At 43.2% G+C, this 22,827-nt stretch overlaps 1 protein-coding gene across 1 annotated transcript in view; it reads right to left on the bottom strand.

The window, feature by feature from the left end:
- Positions 1-22,334, bottom strand: part of reck (reversion-inducing-cysteine-rich protein with kazal motifs) — a 68,084-nt gene extending 45,750 nt beyond the window's left edge. Inside the window, exons 1-2 of the mRNA XM_028568982.1 lie at positions 22,157-22,334; positions 1,435-1,493 (exon numbers count right to left, since the gene is read on the bottom strand). Of these exons, the coding sequence (XP_028424783.1) occupies positions 1,435-1,493; positions 22,157-22,229 (132 nt within the window). The 5' untranslated portion in view covers positions 22,230-22,334. The remainder of the gene's footprint in view (positions 1-1,434; positions 1,494-22,156) is intronic.
- Between the last annotated feature and the right edge of the window lie 493 nt (positions 22,335-22,827).

Here is a 22,827-nt window from a genome sequence, read left to right as displayed (position 1 = left end):
GTGACCAGAGGGAGCGGTGTGCGACTGTGTCTGATAAACGTCCTCCGGCGATGTCACTTCAGTCAGCGTCGGTTGAAGACTACACGTCTGGAAAGTAAAGATCTCTGGAGGAGTGGAGTCAGAAAGAAGTGATCTGAGCAGACCTCTGCTGCAGGAGACATTAGGCTCGTTGGAGATGAACTGCGCCTCGTCTGTAAAGTGGACGAGAGCAGGCGCGAGCAGCCGGGGGCGGTGACAAAAATCCGCTCTCAAGCGGGACAGTTTCCAGCCTCTTCCAGCAGCCTTCAGGCTGAACAGGAGGTCACAGAAACACTGGTCCGATTCCGATTTAATAAAATGTTATCAGACCCATAAATCAGCTTGTACAACAGTCTCAAGTTGTTTTATCATGACAGAGTAGCTCTCAAAATGCTCTGTTGCTGATTTTAATTAACAACACACTGTGGATGATCCGTAATCTGAACAGATGTAGTCTCTCTGACTTCTAAATGTCACTATCAGCCACACAGCATGTGTTCTGTACAGAATAAGCATTTGAATCAGACAAATAGCAGTTAAACTTTACTTACTTACTTACTTACTTTCTCACCTAGCTGTCCTGTCAAAAATTAAAGGTGGAAAAGCCCCAAAAATGATCTTAAAAAAACAATAACTAAAGCAATACCAATACTTCATTGGCCAGGTGCTGACATTGGTGACTTACTTTTTAATTCCCCTTCTAATTGAAAGGTACCAAAGCAGCAGAATCAAAACAGTGATGAGTTCTACATAGAATCAGCAGAATGTCTGAAGAACGGCTCACACACACACACACACACACACACACACACACACACACACACACACACACACACACTTTTCAGTTGCAGTTGCTCACAGTCAAATTCAAGGTAAAAAATAGAGTAAGAAAAGAGCTATTTAATGTGTATAAAAGTAACATAACAGTAGAGCAAGAAGTAAAAAAAGTTAAGAAGTGGGATGATATCACTCTCTCTTTCTCTCTTTCTCTCCCCACCTTTTCCTTATTTTTGAGACGTCTCTCCCCTTTCTACACTGCTTTTTCTCCGTCTTCCTCTTTCATCTGATCATTTTATCTGTTTTCTTTCTTTCTTTGGCTAGCAAAGTGGTGATGTCAGCCAATAAGAGCACAAGAAGTTCTGTCCCCACTTCAAAAGGAGGGAGGTTGAACTGTCTGCAGAGAAAAGCTTCTTTTACAACCATAAAGAAGGACATGGAGGCTTCAGAAAAAAACAGAGGGGGGGGGGGGACCGTCACCTGCTGCCAATTGAAACAGAGTGAGACTTTTTTCTGCACTTGAAAGAACCAAAAGACAAAAAAACTTTGCACCACTCCCCTTCAAAAACCTCTATTCATGGGCCGCCTATAATGGGCTGAGGAGTGGGCTTGTGTGTGTGTGTGTGTGTGTGTTTATACCTGGTCACAAGCTTCTTTGCAACGCGCAAACTCGACAGCATGTTGGCAGCAGGAGGGATCTGCAGACAGATGCACAGAGTCAGTTGTGATGCCACTGTTGGGGCATTAGTTGACAGATCACAGCATTATCACAGGATGAACAGCAGGGGGAAAGGCTCCCAGTCAGTGACCCTTCAGACATCGACTGGGTCTAGCTGTGGGAGGGTTTCGGTGAAGATATAATCACACTGACTTGCAAGACAACATTTTATATCAGCCACATAAACAATCTGTACTTGTCTCCTAGCTGGACGGACGTAATAAACACGCAGATGAAACACGGCGTGGCGCGGCCCAGGTTCAGGGTCCAGGAAAGGGCTGGCTCCAGTCTCCCTGTCTGTGGACGTCACATGACTCTGGAACACAGGGACGCTGAGCTGGGTGCTGCAGGCAGCGGCAGCACCCAGCTCTGTGTCTGCTCTTGTCTCTTTTTTTTTTCATCCGAGGCTTAAAAAGAGATAGGTCACCCCAAATTACAAACATGAGTCAGGACGTGGTTAGTCGGGTGGAATCCTCCGGCTCTCAGGGTCATGATTCAGAAGAAGGGGGGCAATGGGAGAGGGGGTGGGGGCAATGGGAGAGGGGGTGGGGGGGTGGGGGGTAGTTTCAGGCTCTTACTCAAGTGGGCCAAACCATTCACTGCACAATGAAACACAGCCGGCTGTGAAGCTGACGGAGGTCACTGCTGGCGGGCACAGAAAGCAGCATTCAGGGTGTAAAATTTACTTTTTAGTCCACCGGCCAAATGGCTAGAGAATGTTCACATGTTACCAGTCACTTCATAGATTACGTTTGTTTGTTTTTTTTGGGCTAATGAGTGAAGCTAATCTACCAGCCACTTGCATATTTTACCTGCATCCATTTGTTACAGTCGTCTGTCCATACAAGAATGACAAAATCTTAACTGACCCACGTCACTGCTCTTTAATAAAACACAAGTTACTCAAAGAAAGTCATGGGGAACAAAGGAAAGCTCAACCCTGTGTCTCCAGCACGGGAAAACACCTCTCTTTGGAAATGACTCTAGACAGAGATAATACCTAGATAAATGCAAAAGTAAATTTTTTGTGAACCTGTGATTATCTTCAGAATGGTACAGGATCATTATTGTGGTTCTTACTGTATGCAAATCAGTTGTTTCCTCCGCTCCTCTTGCTTAGGGACAAACACCACAACACCTCTACATCTCACTAATTAACGCTGCAGTCTGTATGCTAAGCCAGGCTAACCACATCATGACATCAGCTGTGTACTTTACACAGAAATGTGTATATATATATATATATATATACATACACACAGTATCTCACAAAAGTGAGTACACCCCTCACATTTTAGTAAATATTTCATTATATTTTTTAATGGGAAAACACTCAAGAAATTACTCTTTGCTAGTGTGCAAGTGTACAGCTTGTATAACAGTGTAAATGTGCTGTCCATAAAATCATCTCTCAATGCAAATCAAACGACATAAAACCATGCCAATCTCTAGGTATGGTGAAGGGTATGTGATGATGTGGGGGGGGGGCTATTTTAATTCCAAAGGCCAAGGGAACTTCATCAGGATGCATAGTATCCTGGATCCATGAAATAACTTGCCTTTAAAAATAAACATCTGCCGGCCTCTATGGGAATTTAACATAGGGGTGTACTGACTTTTGTTGCCAGCGGTTTAAACATTAATGTCTGTGTGTTGAGTTATTTTGAGGGGACAGCACATTTACACTGTTATACAAGCTGTACACTTAATACTTTACATTGTAGCAAAGTGTCATTTCTTCAGTGTTGTCCCATTAAAAGATATAATGAAATATTTACTAAAATGTGAGGGGTGTACTCACTTTTGTGAGATGCTGTATATATGTATATATATATATATATATATATATATATATATATATATATATATATACATACATACATATATATATATATATATATATATATATATATATATATATATATATATATATATACATACATACATATATATATATATGACTCGTTAAAAAATGTAATCTAATTAATTACAGGCTTTGTAATTAATTAATCGAAATGAATCGCATTTTAATTCCATAAATATTTGACCTGAGAACAGTGAGAAGTAATTTTTTTCACATGGATTTTTAGTATACCATTGAATAATGACTGAATACATAAGCTTAAGCAACACAATATTGTTTATTTTTGTTCAACCAAGTCCAGCAGACCAGTGCAATTTTTGCCATTAAGTGTAGCAATAGCATATTTAGAAATATAGTACATTTCAGAAATTCAGGTAGCCTATAGGTAGGTAGACCTTCTGTAAACTATGTTTTTTTAAGTAAAACACAATACTTTCAAGTACATTCAGACTTAGTTAACCTGGTCCTTAAACCAGTCATCTGGTGGAGTGTAGGTTGGGTGGGGGTCCTTGTACTCGGAGTCGGGCTAACGTCCACGCTAGCTGCTAAATGTTTTGCGTTGAGGTGATACTTGAGGCTCGATGTGCTGCGGTGACATGCGAATTCCTTGTTGCATAGCATGCACACAACCATGCTCTAATCGACGCATTCCATCTCGTCAGCTTCTTCGCTTATGTTCACGGTGGTTTGTTGTTGTCTGAAGCAATGACATATATAAAAGGTCTGAAGTCATGAACGCTAGTTGGTGCTCCAGTATAATCGGTCCGCCGAAACTCATCCGGTGAGAAACGTCCCGCGGTGCAAAAATAAGTGTGATTAAAATGCGTAAAAAATGTTTAACATGTTATTTTTTGTGTAATTAATTAACGCATTAAAGTCTGTAATTAATTAATCTTAATTAACGCGTTAAAGTCCCGGCTCTAATATATATATATATATATATATATATATATATATGAGGCCGCAGGTCTGGAGAGTCGGAGCCGTAGGAATAGTATCGTTTTTATTATTGGACTCCCGAAATCTATCTATACTAGCTTCTTCTCAGAACATTTGGTCTAACTGCTAGGTGATCAGATTCTTCAATCCACCTGCAGCCAAGCCTCGGCCTGGATGGAGACCATGTCCTGTAATTATCTGGATTCAGTGCTACCAACGAGGACCGAATTGTGCGCCAGAAGCACCCGTGCAGATCTTCGAAGACTACACCACAGAGATTCTTAGGGCAGCGTTTAAAGTACTGGCATGTCATTGCTGAGCTGTACAAACTAAGGCTATGTTTAGACGGAAACGATCTGAAGAGAAAACGCAAAAGTGGCGTTGCATTCTCGCTTTTTATTCCGCGTTTAGACAAGCGTTTTGGGGGGGGAAATCTGCGTGCATATGGTGACGCAAAAGTGTGTGAAATTCGATGTAGTGTGCACACCAGGCGGCTAGGTGGTAGTGTGACGCACTGCCACACAACACCACCAAGTCTGCGCGCCTGCGTAGAACCTTCCTTCTACTTCTCTCCCTAGTAGTGCGAAATCAAAACGTGGCGAAGCGAACAACAAAAGATGACAATTTTGTCTGGACAGACGAGGAGGTGGCACAACAGGGCGTGGACTTGGAGTCCTGCCAGTCAAAATATATAGACGTATGGACCGATGTTCTTCAGCAGTATGCTGTACCTGGAGGGTACGTCATATCCACATGAGAAAGACGCCATCTGTAAAAGTCAGGTATCATCAAAGCTGAAAGTAGAGCCAGGATGTGGACAGCCAACGGCGGAGTGGCCATGGGCGAGTAATCAGTATATTTTGATTTATGTAACGAAATATGGGGTGGGTAAGTCTTAGACCAGCACTTTGTCTGTTCCCAGCTCTCCTGCAGAGCACACTGGAAAGCTAAAAATACTTTCCCTTGTCCTGGGTAGGCAACAGGAGCCGGTGGCCGACTGGTGAGAACACAACATTAAAAAAAAATCAAGTGAAGTGTTTGGCTTCTTTCTCCATTGTCTGACGTCTCTAACCTTATTGTTTCTCTTTAGGACGTCAAAGACACTGGCTGGCTGTCCTAGCACCGGGCCCTCACCAATCTCCAGCAGATGCTCAGCACTGTGTTGGAGGTAAGGTAAGGTAGCTTCTGCCTCTCCCATACTGTGTTATCCTGATTCGTTTTGGACCTTGGAGTAAACTGAACTGTCCTTGCAACTCCGACTCTGCCAGCACCAGTGAATACAACAGGGGGAGGAGAGGACAGGAGTGTGGATAGGAACATGGACAGGGAGGAACTCTTGGCAAACTCCAGGGAGCAGAGCCACGAGAGAACGTGAGGAGAGAAATGTTGCTAGGCTGAAGACTGGAAAAGCAGTTCCTCCAGGAGCCAGAAGGCCCGAGTGCGCCTCTCTCAAGCACCACGTGCCGATCGGAGCACTGAAGGTATGACTCAGTTACTAGACACACATTTTGTCAATCAGGAGGAAGGCTGGGGAGTATTTGGACCACTGCACTCTTGTTCCAAAGGAACAAAGGATATTTCAGTAAAGGGCAAGCGTTTCAGCTAGAGTTAAAGTCAGTAGGATTCATCATCTCAGCACTATGAAGTCTATACCAAATGTCAAGGCAATCCATGTAACAGTTGGATTTCAATCTGGACCAAAGTGTCGGACCGACCTAACCCCTAACCCCTAACTCATATGGTCAGCCATCGAGCCACTAGCACGGCTGACAGTATCAACGTATCTTCAGCCTATTGCTGTATGCTGAGTTGGTTCATTTGTCGGCACACTTTCTGGCCTAAATGAACTCTCACTCCCACCCCCTCCCTCACACACACACACACACACACACACAGAAACAATGGCAGGTGACATAATAATTTGAGGGGGGGTGGGGATGTACAGTACGAGGCCCCCGGCTGGCTGCTAATGAGAGCTGGCCCCATTCCTTCTCAGCACACACAACAGGAACAACCCCCCTATCCCCTCCCCAGCTACATTGTTACACTCCGTCTCTGGAATGAAGCACAGTGCAGTCGACCTCGCAGCTACACACGCTGGAGCTCAGCATCAGCGCTTCATTTACTAAACACTGTGGCTCTTCTCTACTTAAAGGAATACGCCACTGTTTGTTGAAATAGTTCTTATCACGGTCTACCCTGGCTGTAGATAGGTGGGCCAACGCATTTTTTTGTCTCCGTGCAAGTAATTAGGTTGTTTTTTTTGTCTTTTGTTGGCTCACTTTTACTCACAACATGCTAACCGGCAACACAGGATTCCATTCAATACGCTAAGCTAAGTAGCGGCGGCACTGCCGGACTAATTTCAACAAACGGTGGCGTATCCCTTTAAACATGTGTGACTGCAATGTGAACATTAATCTGTTGACAGTGCGTGTCTACATCTGGAAGCAAGACCAAATCAGTTAAAAAAAAAAAGACTTTAATTTGAACTTTTCCTAAAGACTTTTGCCATACTTTCTATCTATGTTTAGTCAAGAAACCCATAGCGATCATGTTGTGTGTACAGTATGATCGTACATACGTCAAGCCCCAGGTCAAGCTTATTTGGAAAGGGAATGAAGGGCAAATGGCCTCAATATAAAGTGGTTTGGATAATGGGGATAGACAATGTTCCTGGATGTTCCTGGATCCCAGAGTGTGATCATAACTGATAGAAATAATGGACACTCAAACTGCTTTTGGTTGATTGTTTAGTGTATCCCTTGTAAATGCTACAGGTAGTTTAGGTCAGTCCTGACAGTCCTTCGTCCTTCATTAATTATTAATTACACACTAAATTAAATTGTTGATGCCAGAACAAAAGATCCATATACTGGAAACATTTTTAACTTGTGCCTGAGGTGGAAAATATGTTCTGTTGATAGAAAGAACAGTGCAGAGAATCCCAGATCTGTGTGACATTAATACATCATATGTAGAGCTGGGCAATATATTGATATTATATCGATATCGTGACATGAGACTAGATATCGTCTTAGATTTTGGATATCGTAATATGGCATAAGTGTTGTCTTTTCCTGGTTTTAAAGGCTGCATTACAGTAAAGTGATGTCATTTTCTGAACTTACCAGACTGTTGTAACTGTTCTATTATTTGCCTTTACCCACTTAGTCATTATATCCATATTACTGATGTTTATTCATCAAAAATCTCATTGTGTAAATATTGTGTGAAAGCACCAATAGTCAACACTACAATATCGTTACGGTATCGATATTGAGGTATTTGGTCAAAAATATTGTGATATTTGATTTTCTCCATATCACCCAGCCCTAATGAAATGTAAATAAATATGTCATATTTCCAACATAGTTTAATGGCAACCGACTAGAGAATTAAGTACCAAAACTGTGGATGGAAACAAGCATTTTCTCCAAATGCTGTTCAGACATTTGAATGGAAACTTGACTGAAATCTCTTCTTCCTTCATATCGTTAGTTTTCCGGCTCTCTCGCGCCCCAGGTGACAAACGTCACACGGGAATGTCTGCAAGGAACGTTTACATGATGGAGACCTTTATCTGACTGAAAACAATTATTCCCAGAGATAAGAGACAGTGTCAGCATGAGCTCTGAGATCTCATGGGGTCCAACTACGGGGGGGTTGGGGGGGTTACTCAAACATTAGTGGGGGGTCAACTTTGTTCAAAGTCCCACCTGCCAATCACATCAACAGTATTTTGTTTCAGCATGTGATGGTCAAATTGAGTTTGCAGCTTCAAACCGCAAACCTCAGTCAGTTATCTGTGCCATGTGTGTGAGAACACGCTAAGAAAAACAACATCCCATCCAAACCATTCCCCACCTGACCGAAAAAAGAGAGAAAAAACATCTTGTGATGGCAACAACCATCCGAGTGCATGAGAATTCCACATTAACTCCAAATCTGAACTCTCAGTGGTGACATGATGTGGTGTTGCAACCCAGTCTCATGGCAGTACGTGAAATGGTCACGTTATTTTAATCTATTGATATGTTCACGGGGGACGTTTTTTGTCATTTGTTTTGTGGTGGCCAGGACGAAAATGTAAACTAATGTATGGGAAGCATACGTCGTGGTCCCAGCACGTCTACGGTAGCGAGTAGTATTAAATGCCGAAAATCCGCGTAAGGAGGTTGGTTGGGGGTGGTGGATGGGTCAAACAATTCCGGACTTTCACCCAGGAGGCCGGGGATCGCGTCCCGTGTGACGTTTTGTTTCCCCGTTAACCGTCCCGTTATTGTCGCATGTAGACCAGATTCTGCCACTGAATGTGGTTCCCCGATGTTACGCAACTTCTACAGGCAAGTATACATGTCAGATTGAGATTTCGGTAGACGGTATCAGTGCCTGGTTAGTTTCTGCCTCACTGAGGCTCACACAAAGAACAGACCGCCTGCCGGGCTCTGCTCAGGTACTGCTGCCATTCACTCTCACTATAGTCTCCTCCCATTCCAATGCTCTGGTTCCACTCATCCTCGCTATCTGGGCCATATTTGGGTCATCTGCTGTTGTGAGTGGAAATTGACATTTAAATGTCTAGACCTCAAATATGGGATGACCCTTATTTCCAGGAATAGCTAAATGTCTCACGCATTAACCGCATTTAGAAAACCTGAATATACATGCTAATATTGGTGGGTAAAGGGTATAAAGTAAACTAAGCTGGTTTTCTAAAATTGATCAATTTGGTTAACACAAAGATATTGCATGCATGCTATGTTACATGTCATGACTTAATGTCTAATATCATAAATGACCACGGCATTCAGCTGCATAGGCTAGGTGTTATTTTATAGTAACAATGACACACTCCTGCTAGGGGTGGGAATCCCCAGAGGCCTTACGATACAATATCATCCCGATACTTATGTCACGATACGATATAATTGCAATTTTAAAGATATTGCATTTTTCTGCGATATATTGCAATTCATTAACTTCAAATTTTTCCCAATTTCAAATTATGTCCCCAAAAGGAAACTTTGTCAATATCTGTTTTATCTAAAAAGATATATTGCTCTATTTGTTCATCTCACTTCAATTTTTTTGCTGCAAAATCAGACTGTCAAGCAGACAAACTGACCAACAAATATATCATAAAAGATCGATACTTGGCGTCTGTGTATCGATACAGTATTGCGACAGAAAATATTGCGATACTATGCTGTATCGATTTTTTCCCCCACCCCTAACTCCTGCTGAGTATCAGGTGATACTAAAGACAAAGGTTTTGTCCTATCAGCTTCAAACTATCACATCTGTGAACCATGTGGCAGCTGTCAGTCCTTCGTCTGATAGGCAGAAGAAGCAGAAACGAATGTGAAGCGATCAGATCGTTAATGTAGAGAGAGAGAGAGATGCAGCAGGAGCTCCAGTCCGCTCGTAGCGCAGGCAGAGAGGAGGCGGGCCAACTGACACAACGTCGGGCGCTACAGTTGTCATCGGCCCATTAAAGTCTACAATAATAATAAACCTTTTCCCAGCCTTTTTAAAGCACGTGGGATTTAAAAAGGCCACTAATTGGTTCAGCCGTGACTACAGACACATCCTCTGACAGACACATCATCACACAGGATGGGAGCCTCTCACACGGACATATTTCGCTATTACTGGCTCATCGATGAGAAAAAAAAGGTTAATTCCAGAAGAAGCTGTACACGATATGAACTCAGTCACACCATAAACACTTTAAAAAACAGCTGTGATTTAGGGCCAACCACAGCCTAATTGATTTGGTAAAGGCAATACTGAACGGCTCGTCATTAACATTCCAGAAAACATCCACAGCCAAGTTTCCTGTCTGTTGATTCCCACTGCAATAAACTACACAACCATAATAACACTGAGGGTGGACTTCAACTGTTCTGCCGAGTCACAGAAAGATATTTCCTTCAGAAACAAATCAGTTTTAATCTGTGAACGGACTGTGAGCTGCTGCTGCTGCTCCCCCCTCTCTCTAAAACTCTGACATTACTCTGGCTTTCCTGTGTGTGTGTGTGTGTGTGTGTGTGTGTGTGTGTGTGTGTGTGTGTGTGTGTGAGGGGGGTGGGGATAGCTACAAAAGCTCCATTGCTTGTATGAGCTTATAATTCATGTGCATGTTAAATATTTTGACAGTAAAAGCCAAAAAGAGCCACGACTATAAGCCCAAAAGCCAGGCCCTAAACACGCCCGCTGTTCACCCATGTAAATGTCTCACGTTGGAACCTTGTTAAGGCCAGTGTGGACAGGATTATTATTGGATGGTTGTCATGAGGAGACAGCAGGTCCAGCCTGGCACAGGCTTATTTTCGAACGTTAAAGTTTTAAAATGATGCAGAAAGCCCCGACTCTTTCCCCTGGCTACGTTGAACAGATGAACAGCAGTGGCGCGTGTTAAGTGTGTTTGGGAATACTGCTTCCTGCATTCCTCAGAGCCGCTGGGGGGGGGGTTTAATGGATGGAGGTCAGAGGTCACTTCCTGTGCATTGATTCATTGAGATTTGCTATGAAGAGAGGACGTTTGGTGGAAAACACATTTTTTCCATATATCCATATTCATTCATCATGTAGAAGATAAAGTATGCTCTCCGTGTTTCTGTCTCTTTTCACACAGGAGGTGTGAGAGAGAGCCCTGAGAGTAAACTGAGGGGCCATCCACACACCTTTTTGGTGTAAACGCACATCGCCGGTCGTCCAAACCACTCCTGTAAACGCACTGCCTGAAGACACACTTTTTTTTAAAACCTGGTCCAAGGGTGAAAAAATTCGAAAACGCCGTCGCGGCAAAGCCGCATGCTAAATTACGAATCCCACTATGGCCACGCCAAGACCCGCCCTACGAAGCAGCTCGATTGGTTGGGGTTAGGCATTTCACCTCGAGTGGTTGAGGTTAGGATTAGGGGATTGGTCAGGGGATAGGACCTGAACATGTAGGCATGGACGCCTGGCCAATAGTAGTGTGTGAAGGGCGGGTCTTGGCATGGCCATAGTGGGAAAGAAAATATCGCAAGCTGCATACTTGCGTATCGATGATGTCTTTGCCACACCGCCACGCGTCCTAATGCCCACAACCACACTGCACTGTAGCAATCAAAGGTAGCATATAGCTAGCTAGCTTGTGTTTGGTTTCTTCTTCTACTGTCTGTTTGTATACAGTGCGCAAGCATGCTCCGCCTCTTCTTCTCTGTTTTTTGGTGAATTTCTGTAGCAGAAACAGTGCCACCTATAGGCCTGGCATACGAAGTAGCGTGTTGAGTCATTTACAAATGGATCCGTTTGGATCCGGCTCTGTGTCAGTGCTCTCCTGTGATGGACGCTAACATGGTCTCAGGACCCTGAGGCTCTCTATTGTTGTTCTCAGTTATAATATGAAGGGACTATGTTACTTAAACAGTTAGTATATTTACAGTTTGGAAAGCTAATACAAGTTGACTTCCAGCTACAAGAACGTTGGCCATGGTTGAACTATCACAGTGCTGGCTGTTAGGCTGCTGTTCATCGGCAGTCGGGAGGGCAAAAAGAGACCATGAGCCAGTCCTTTACAGGTCTGTGTAAAACATCAGACAACTTATGTGTATTCAGAGTGCTGCTGCCCGACTCCTCACTGAACCCCCCCCCCCCGTTCTCAGAGCTTTTCACTGGCCTGCTATGAATCACACAATTGATTTCAAAATCTTGTTATTGCCTCACAAAGCACTGCACGGTTAGGTTAGGTAGCATACAAACAAACACACCAGACACACACCCTCCAGCACGCCTGAATACTAGAGCAGATGTCACACTCACACACACACACACACACACACACACACACACACACACACACACACACACACACACACAGCTCCAGATGGTAGTGTATCCTTCCCCCCTCATTTCATATTCGATTAGCTGAATCAAAGGAGGACGAAGACCTGACCTGTGTGATGGGAAGTGACATAATGAGGGGCATATGGCCACATACAGCGAGGCACAGAGGGGGGGCAGAGAGGAGGGATTCACCGAGAGGAAAAGCATTTCAGTGTGATGCATCTCCATCAGGTGGAGGTGGAGGTGGAGGTGGAGGTGAGAGGTGCCCCAGTGTAACTCATGACGGTGATTCTCCAGGCATCACTTCATAACTGGCTTTGTAAGACCAAAGGTAAAAACCATTTCTCGGGACAGTCCAGTTTCCATCCAAACGCGTTGCAAATTTGAACCGCATTTCGAAAAGCAAATGAATGCTTATTTTCTACCCGTTATGTGAGTTGGTTCATTGAGATGAGCAGCATCTCCAGTCAGAAAGCCATTGTACCACTGCAGAAGAGGGCGCAAGATGACTTAATTAAAAGAGTGCCAGTCGGGACGCCCAGGTAGCTCAGTTGGTAGAGCGGGCGCCCACATATAGCGGTTTACTCCGGGGTTCGACTCTGACCTGTGGCCCTTTGCTGCATGTCACACCCCCCTCTCTTTTCCCTTTCATTTCTTCAGGTGTCCTGTCAATAAGGCCTAAAAATGCCCAAAAAAGAATCTTAAAAAAATAAATAAAAGAGTGCCAGTCGAACCCCAAACAGTGAAAAACAATGTCGAAAACTTGACGGAAAGATGACGTTCCTGTTTGTTTGAGTCCCCTTTGAAAAAGTCGGATTCATTTCCATGTAAGCTGTGGTAGGGTCTGCTGTCAGAGTAAAGAGTTGTGAAGAACGGTCTGTGGATGGGCAGACCCACTGTGTCCCTGCCTCCGGTGCTTTTCTGTTCCCCCAGTGAAGAACCTGAACCCCTTGCATTAAAATCTTTTAAACTGACATTTGTTGATCTGAAAGGAAGACAGATTCAGCAACTGCATTGCCTATTTCTCTCTTAAAATGTTTTCAGAAACATGTTTCGGTGAACTATTTTAGTAGGCTACAATATGAGATTGTATTCTGTAATGAGATTGTATATTGTATTGGGAGGACGTGCTGACGTGTAAGGTGAGCGTATTGTGTCACTTCCGGTGTTCCTGTGTTAACAAACGCTAGTTTGCTGCTCCGGCAAAAACATACTGAACTCTGCTTTACTTTAAATTAGCAGCTATTTGCCTGGATTGCATTTGAATTACAATTGTTTTACTCAAGCAATTATTCTTAGCTTCACTTACAGTGACTGATTTGCTGAATTTACAATTGTTAAAACGCTGTTAGCTACTTTAGCTTAGCCATTAGCAATGGCTAATTCCTCTCCCTCTTCTGCTCTTTCTTGCTCTGTGTGTCAAATGTTTAGCAATGTAAATACAGTAAGATCATACTTCACGTAGGGGGTAATGGTCGTAAATCGGAGATCACTAAATTGAATGTTGAGTCACTTTGTGCATACGCAAAGACAATGTCGGACTCAGTAGTTTTCTCTGGACCCCTGCCAAACCTGACCAATGATGAAATGTACAGCCGTACGTCATCCTTCCACCGCTGGTTGTCGGGGTGGTGCCCAGCTAACGATGTGGGCTATGTGAATAACTGGGGGGTGTTCTGGGGAAAGCCTGGTCTGATGGAGAGAGACGGCATTCATCCCACCTGGGACGGAGCCGCTCTCATATCAAAAAATCTGACCGAGTTTATCAGACATAAACCATGACAACCCAAGTTTGATATTAGTAATCAGGGGTGCAGTACTACGCGCCCCTCTGTGCTTCCGTTGGAGCAGTCACCCACTCATAGTCTAATAAGCACGGTGTCTGTTCCCCGACTCAGATCGGTTAAATCAAAGGTAAACAAAAGATGCGCTATACTTAACAACCTAATTGGAATTAAAACGACTGCAACGATAGAACAAAATAGGAAAATTAGATGTGGACTATTAAATATTAGATCTCTGTCTTTTAAAGCATTATTGGTAAACAAGTTGATATCAGATAATAACATTGATTTATTTTGTCTTACTGAAACCTGGCTGGGCCATGAAGACTATGTTAGTCTAAATGAAGCCACTCCTCCCAGTCATATTAATACTCAAATTCCTAGAGGCTCAGGCCGAGGAGGGGGAGTTGCAGCCATCTTTGATGCAAGCCTGTTAATTACTCCTAAACCTAAATTAAATTATAACTCCTTTGAAAGTCTTGTTCTTAATCTTCAACATCAAAAATGGAAAACATTACAGCCAATTATATTCGTTGTTATTTACAGGGCTCCAGGTCAGTATTCTGAATTTTTATCTGAATACTCAGAGTTTTTATCATGTTTAGTCCTTAAATCAGACCAAGTACTTATTGTAGGTGATTTTAATATCCATGTGGACGTTGACAATGATAGCCTTAGTACTGCTTTCAACTCATTATTGGAGTCAATCGGTTTCAGTCAGAGTGTGCACAAGGCGACGCACTGTTTTAACCACACCATCGACCTTGTGCTGGCATATGGTATTGAAATTGAGGATTTAATAATATTTCCGCAGAATTCGGTATTATCAGATCATTCTTTAATCACTTTTGAATTCTTACCTGACTATATTAAATTAGATAAAAGCTTCTACACCAGATGCCTATCTGACAGTGCTATAGCTAAATTTAAAGAAGATATTCCAACAGCATTCGACTTTATGTCATGCCTTAACATAACAGAGGACCTTTATGTTAACCTCAGTCCCTCTCAAATTGATACATTTGTAGACGGTGCTACGACTTGCCTACGGACGACCTTAGACTCCGTTGCTCCCCTGAAAAAGAAGATGATGAAGCAAAGGAAACTAGCACCTTGGTATAACTCCCAAACTCGCAAATTAAAACAAATCTCGCGAAACCTCGAATGTAAGTGGCGTTCCACAAAAGTGGAAGAATCCCGTTTGGATTGGCAAGAAAGTCTTAAAACCTATAGGAAGGCCCTAAGAAAGGCCAAATCAGACTATTACTCATCACTAATAGAAGAAAACAAGAACAACCCAAGGTTTCTTTTCAGCACTGTAGCCAGGCTGACAGATAGTTACAGCTCTACTGAGCCATCTATTCTAGCTCTGAGTAGTGAGGACTTCATGAGCTTCTTTAATGATAAAATTACAATTAGAGATAAAATCCGTCACCTTTTGCCCTCAACTTCTAACGGTTCACCTTCAAACGCAGAGTCCCTAGAAATAACGATTAGTCTCGACATATATTTAGACTGCTTTTATCCTATAGACCTTCAACAATTAATGTTAAAGATATCCTCAGCTAAGCCATCTACCTGTCTCTTAGACCCCATCCCAACGAGATTACTCAAAGAAGCGTTACCCGTGGTTAACACTTCATTACTAGATATGATCAATATGTCCTTATTAACAGGTTATGTACCGCAGTCATTTAAAGTAGCTGTGATAAAACCTCTTCTGAAAAAACCCACCCTCGATACCGAGGTCTTAGCAAACTATAGACCTATATCAAACCTTCCCTTTCTATCCAAGATCCTTGAGAAGGTGATGGCTAATCAGTTATGTGATTTTCTACATAGCAATAGTTTATTTGATGACTTTCAATCAGGATTTAGAAAGCATCATAGCACAGAGACGGCACTGGTGAAAATTACTAACAACCTTTTAACTGCTGCAGACAAAGGACTCCATTCTTGTTTTACTAGATCTTAGTGCTGCATTTGACACTATTGACCATTCAATCCTGTTGCAGAGATTGGAACACTTAGTTGGCATTAAAGGAATTGCTCTAAGCTGGTTTAAGTCCTATTTCTCTGATCGATCTCAATTTGTTAATGTTAATGATAAATCCTCCAAGTACGCTAAAGTTAGCCATGGGGTTCCTCAAGGCTCAGTGCTTGGACCAATTCTATTCTCCTTATATATGCTTCCTCTAGGCAATATTATTAGGAAACACTCAATTAACTTTCACTGTTATGCGGATGACACCCAATTATACTTGTCAATCAAACCAGACGAAACCAGTCAGCTAGCTAAATTTCAAGCGTGCATTAAAGATATAAAATCCTGGATGATCTATAATTTTCAAAGTTATTGTACTGGGACCTAAACACCTCCGAACCTCATTATCTAAAGACATAGCTACTCTGGATGGTATTGCCCTGGCCTCCAGCACTACTGTCAGAAATGTAGGAGTTATTTTTGATCAGGATATATCCTTTAATGCCAATCTAAAACAAACCTCAAGAACAGGCTTTTTTCATCTTCGTAACATTGCCAAAATTAGGAATATCCTGTCTCAAAACGGCGCTGAAAAACTAGTCCATGCATTTGTTACGTCCAGGCTGGACTATTGTAATTCCCTACTGTCAGGTTGCTCAAATAAGTCCCTTAAGACTCTCCAGCTGATCCAGAATGCTGCAGCGCGTGTTCTCACAAGAACTAAGAAAAGAGATCATATTTCTCCTGTATTAGCTTCTCTGCACTGGCTCCCTGTTGAATCCAGGATTGAGTTTAAAATCCTTCTCTTGACCTACAAAGCTCTAAATGGTCTAGCACCATCATATCTAGAAGAGCTCCTAATACCCTATTGTCCCACTAGAGCACTGCGCTCCCAGAATGCAGAGTTACTGGTGGTACCTAGAGTCTCTAAAAGTAGAATGGGAGCAAGAACCTTTAGTTATCAGGCTCCTCTCCTATGGAACCAGCTCCCGATATGGGTTCGGGGGGCAGGGGGGCAGAAACTGTAATCGCTTTCAAGAATGAACTTAAAACTCTTCTATTTGATAAAGCTTATAGTTAGGGAGTGAGGAGTTGCAGTGTTCACCTAACTGGCCCACCTGCTTCTTTTCATAATTGTTAGATTAATAATACATAACAAAGTAGAGGGAGGCAGGCCAGCCAAGCCCGATCCGGCAGGGGGAGAGTTCTAAGCCCGAAAAAGCTACCTCTCCTTATGACCTGTCTCTCTTAGTTACGCTGTTATAGTTACGCTGTTATAGTTCTAGACTGCCGGAGGACTTCCTTCCTTTGACACACTGAGCTGCTCTCTCCTCTCCCTTTCTATTACTATTACTATTACTATTTGTGTGTATCCCGTCCCAGAAATGCTTGTTACTAATCCTAGCTTCTGGGGAGTTTACTCCCCGGAGTCCTTCTGTTTTTTCCCCCAGCGTATTTCCTTGGAGAACGTTGGCACCAAGATCCTGGTTGCAGCTGTCGCCGTGGTCCTGCTGCACTCCCTGCTGAGCTCAGCGGTGCCCTGCAATGTCATGCAGCTTCCTGCTGAACCCTGCAGCTTCCCGCTACATCCACTCACTGTTCCATTATTAATGTGACTACTATTGCCACTGTTCATCACACCCCCAACCGGCCCGTCAGACACCGCCTACCAAGAGCCTGGGTCTGTCTGAGGTTTCTTCCCAAGAGGGAGTTTTTCCTCACCACTGTCGCACTGCTTGCTCTTGAGGGAATTACTGTAATTGTTGGGGCTTTGTAAATTATAGAGTGTGGTCTAGACCTACTCTATCTGTAAAGTGTCTCGAGATAACCTATGTTATGATTTGATACTATAAATAAAATTGAATTTAATTGAATATTCTCTACAAGTTGCCATGGCGGTCTGTCTTTGAATTTCCTGGAGGAACCAGACCCACGTGACACGTTCGTCCAATCAGCTGCCGGTTTTCATTTTTGGGCGTCAATACAGATTAGCGCCGCCTGCTGTTAAGGAGACGTATTACGTCTCGTCTCTTTGGTGTACCAACCCGGGGAGACTGATCAGTCCGACTGGCTTTTCTGCCGACGTTTGGCTGTCTGTGTGTCACAGCTGTTAAATCCATCTATACATGAGTCCAACATGGTGTCTGAAATAATAAAAATAAAAAATAAAAGTCTCCTTCAAAAAACATCAGGGCACACTGTAGGGTTTGTGCCAATTAAATGCCTTTACTTTACACGGCGATAATTGCTACGAAAGACCAAGGCATGGGGCCGACATCGGCCAAATCAGGTTGTATTTGGGAATTATTGGAAATGCCGTATAACCAAAACAAACTTGATCTTAAGCTTGTTCGGTTTAATTTCCATGTCTCCAAACAGTCTACTGACACACTACCTTCTCTGTGGGATCAGTCACAACCAGTCAAGCCGACTGGAGCCCTGTACAATAAAGTTCCATTGTATTTAATTAAAACTTAATTGCAGTTCTACTCAGAGTGCTTCTGGCAAAGCATTTGTTTCAGAACAATTAATTTCTGGGGAGAATGCAGAGCTATATATGCTAACATGAGAAAGATGTCCAGGAAATGAGCAGAAAATGTAATTATCCTGGAATAGCCTTTGACACAATGAATAGCTGCAGAGCCAATAATTCAGAGAATATTAAACATCTTGACTGCTGCAGCCCGAAATTAAAATAGATCTGAGCTTTAGTCCTGAGGGGAAGGCTTCTCATTGGCCGACGTGCCACCAAGGCCACTGACTAAACAGTATGATTTCTGACTTTGAGTTATTAAGTGGACAGAAATGTTATAGAGCATATAAGGGTGAGTCACGTCTCCATGTATGAATTGTGATTATTGCTGTGTGGCCTACTGTGTGCTTGCGACTTACAATGACTTACAAAGATACATAACAGCTACAAGTGTATGCACTATACAGGATTTACCCTATTATACTTTATCAACAGGAATAGATAGGTCAAAACAGCCATCATCACTACACAATTTCTTAGTAAAACCAAAATTAATTAAACTGCCTTGTTTTCTTTTTGCCATGGCTATATGATGCTTACTGCAGAAGGGATTTCAAGGACTTTGCGCGCCGATTAATGGCATGCAACGTTCATTTTTTTTCTGCGAATCTTTGAGTTAACATGTAGCCTACTAAACATGAGTTGAATTTGCACCGCAGCACCGCCACGTTTGGTGTGGTGGTGAAGTGCAGTCATGCTGCGTTCATGAGCATAGGCTCAGGTCTATGTCCGTAGTAGCCTATATTTTAATTTAACGTCATTAATGGTTAGAGATCGCACAGCGATGGATAATAAGCGTTGATTAAGATTAAATTACAATGCCACATATGGCAGATGCCTTCAGATATGAGGGACCCCCTCAGATTTTGGACTTTGGTGCTTTCATGGGAGCCAGTCCTAACTCTATGGGAACTTGGCTCCCTCTGGCTCCCACATAATTCGAACACTGGGCAGGCGCCATCTTGGGAAAACAGTCACGACCAGTCGAACGACGAACGGCGTGCAACCAGTAACATAGCTCAAGCACGGCGTTCGTCGTTTGACTGATGGTGACTGTTTTCCCAAGATGTCTTTCTAAACTATCTTTTTAATAAACTGTCTGTACACTTACAAAGTTCTCAATGCTTCGGTTTAAAGGTAGGGACCGTCATTATACTACAGTGGAAGTGTGGTGCTATGTTGAGCCTTGTCAGTGGTATAGAAATAGGGATTTCTTTTGACTTTACCCTCTGCCCTAGCCCACTAGCATTATAAGCTAATTAGCGGTTTGGGCTAAAACTGGTCCCATTCGATTAGCATGAAAACACATCCCAGAGAACGGTACGGTACCCACGTGTTATTAACCCCTAGGTTCATTTTGCGCCGGAATTGTCCTTTAAGAACAAGCTATTTATTTAGAGTTCCATTGTTCCAGCAAACTATTCGCAGATTAATTAACACTGCTTTGCCAAACGTTCGCATCGTTTCGATGAGCAGTGGATTTTGGTCTAAAGCCAAACCCAACAGCACCGCTGTGTGGCACCGGAAAAACAGGGCCGCTGCCTTCTGGTGCTCTGAACTCAGAGTCTCTGGGGGAAAACACAGCCAGGTCAGCAGTCACTGGAACATTCTGAAACGTTACGTTTACTGAAATCATTGGGCCAGAAAGACAACATGCCAACCAAAGAGCTGACCCTTAATGTTTCTGTCTTTATATTTAGCCTGGGCGAAAAACAGTAGAAAAAAACAGTGGGGAATCATTAGATTTCATAGTCAATTTGAATATCGCTATGCCAAGGTATAGCCAAGAAATGCCCCCATGTATGCTTGCACTTTCATCTTGTGCTCACAGAACTATAATTAGGTTTGCGGGACTCAGGCCCATGGCTGCTCGCGGTGGACATGGGAAGAAAGGGGGCTGCCGTTCACTCTGCCGCTGCTTCCCCTCCTCCTCCTCCTCCCAGTCTGCTCTCAGGACTCAAATTGGTTCCAGATGCATTTTCTCCCGGCTCGCCTCCACGACCAAAACACAACAGGAAAGAAATGAAAGAGAGACGTTTTCGCAAACTCCTACAGAAGTACGGAATGAATGGAATTCCCACACTAAATAAGTGAAGCCATTATCTCCCTAACAGCGTGCTGCTGTTCACATCTTTTTGGGCTTTTCTGAGAGCTTTGTGGCTGTCACCAGCCGCTGGAGACAATGTGCACCCCAAATGAGGATCTGAGAGCTGTGTTTCTTTCATGTTCCTGGCAGATGTGTCAGGGAATAAAAATAAAAAAAACTGTACAAAGTGATATTTAGCCAGAGCAAATCCACATCCTGCACCCATGTGGACTGAACATCAAAGAGCAAAGCCATTTCTGAGCCCGGACTCTGGCTGAGCCGGGACAACAGCTGAACACGGCTCGCCAAAAGGCTCCAAAAATGTAGCAACACAGCGCAAAGTGGCATCTCCATGTTGACTCGGTCAATCTAACACACACACACACACACACACACACACACACACACACACACACACACACACACACACACACACACCTCTGTGCTTTCTGAATGCCTTCACAGCTCCAGAGGATTCATTAGCACCTAGGGGGCTAACACAGACACTTTGATTTCCTAGTGGCTTTCTCACCTACAGGATGGTGAAACATGATTTTTACACACACACACACACACACACACACACACACACACACACACACACACACACACACACACACACACACACACAGAAATATGACAATAACTTTGCAAGCAGTTACTGATTTTTATTTATTCCTAGAAGCAGCAGCAAGAACAGTTATTCCTAGAAGCTGAGTGAATTTGCTATCCTAATAACCAAAGAGGCGTCCATCGCTGTAACGGTCCCTTTTCACTTTTTTCCCCCTATCCGCTACGTTGCTCCGTTTCCTTCCTATCACACACGGAACCCAACACGTCTACTTTCACGTCTATTAGGCTAGTCAAATATTAGCCGACGGAACCCAGCAGGGAATGAAAGCGTTTGTCTAAATTAACTACGCCACAGTTGGCTTTAAACTTCAAAGGCAGATTGTCGTGTAGTCAGAGCGCGCTACAGGCTAACCCCCCTGACTCTGCTCTCACACAGAGCGCCGTACTAACATTACAACCATGGATTCACTCAACGCCCGCACGTTAAAATCACCACTAAAAGCCTTTTAGGAATATCACAGATGCACTCTTTAATTCGGCCACCAAAAAAAATCCACTTAAAGTGATTCAATTCCACCTTTTCCAATTGTTTCTCCGGTCTTCCGACAGTGTGTTCACACCTAACGGCACACAGTCCGCGGTGGGCGGTATAGCTCGATGTGGACTGGATAAAAGGGGGCTTTTATTGAATAAAGTGCTGGCTGCTAGACATTTCGCTGCCCGGATTTACCAGAGGACTTTCGTAATTCGGAATACGACCTAATGACTAGTCGGCGAGGTGCTCGGGTCCACTAAGAAGCAAGGGAATGTCACATTGCGGGATTTGGTGAATGGAGTTTGGCGTGATGTTCTCACTACAAAAGAGCGAAGTGTATCAACAGGATGCCAGCTGTCAGTGAACAAGTGATGGCTTTACGCCTGAATTATACACTGTCCTGCCATTTATCAGCCAGTTCTTAGCGGTGCATTAAATATGGACACATGACGTACAGTTCAATCACAGACAGACAGACAGACAGACAGACTTGCGTTAACGTTACTCACCCTGAGCTCGGAGCGGCTGGCAGTGAAAGTTTACAGCGAGGAAGAAAGTGATTATCTGGAAACACACACGCATCTTATTGAAATCCTAAAGTGCATCGTGGACAAGAAGACATAGAAAACACTGGTGCTGTGACATGCTCCATTGGTCATCTGTTAACTAACTCTCTCTCTCTCTCTCTCTCTCTCTCTCTCTCTCTCTCTCTCCCCCAGTCCCCGGTTTCCAGAGCACATGCGCAGAACGGAGAAGGAGACCGGTTAACGGTGACCGCTTTTTGATACAGAGACAGAGAGGAAACAGCTTTAAACAGATACGAATATAATCCAAACACCATAAGTGCACTACTTTCATGAAAATATTGGATGGTAAGTTTTGCTTGCAATGGATTGTATATTTTCCCCATTGTTTTATAGATTAGTATCAATATCCAGTGGTGGAAGAAGTATTCAGATCATTTACTGCAGTAAAAGTAGGAATACCACACTGTAAAAATACTCTGTTACAGTAAAAGTCCTGCATTAAAAATGTGGCTTAAAAGTATGTAAGTATCTTCAGGAAAATGAGGTTCAAGTATTAAAAGTAAAAGTGCTCAATGCAGAAAAATCCTCCCATTTTAGAAACTTGAAATGAGCGAGGAAGCGTGAAAAAGGGGTCCACACACTGCATCAAGAAA

Source organism: Perca flavescens, chromosome 22 (genome assembly GCF_004354835.1).
Source record: "Perca flavescens isolate YP-PL-M2 chromosome 22, PFLA_1.0, whole genome shotgun sequence".
Taxonomy (NCBI): domain Eukaryota; kingdom Metazoa; phylum Chordata; class Actinopteri; order Perciformes; family Percidae; genus Perca; species Perca flavescens.
The sequence above is the reverse complement of the archived record's forward strand: the minus strand, read 5'-3'. Positions and strand labels throughout refer to the sequence as shown.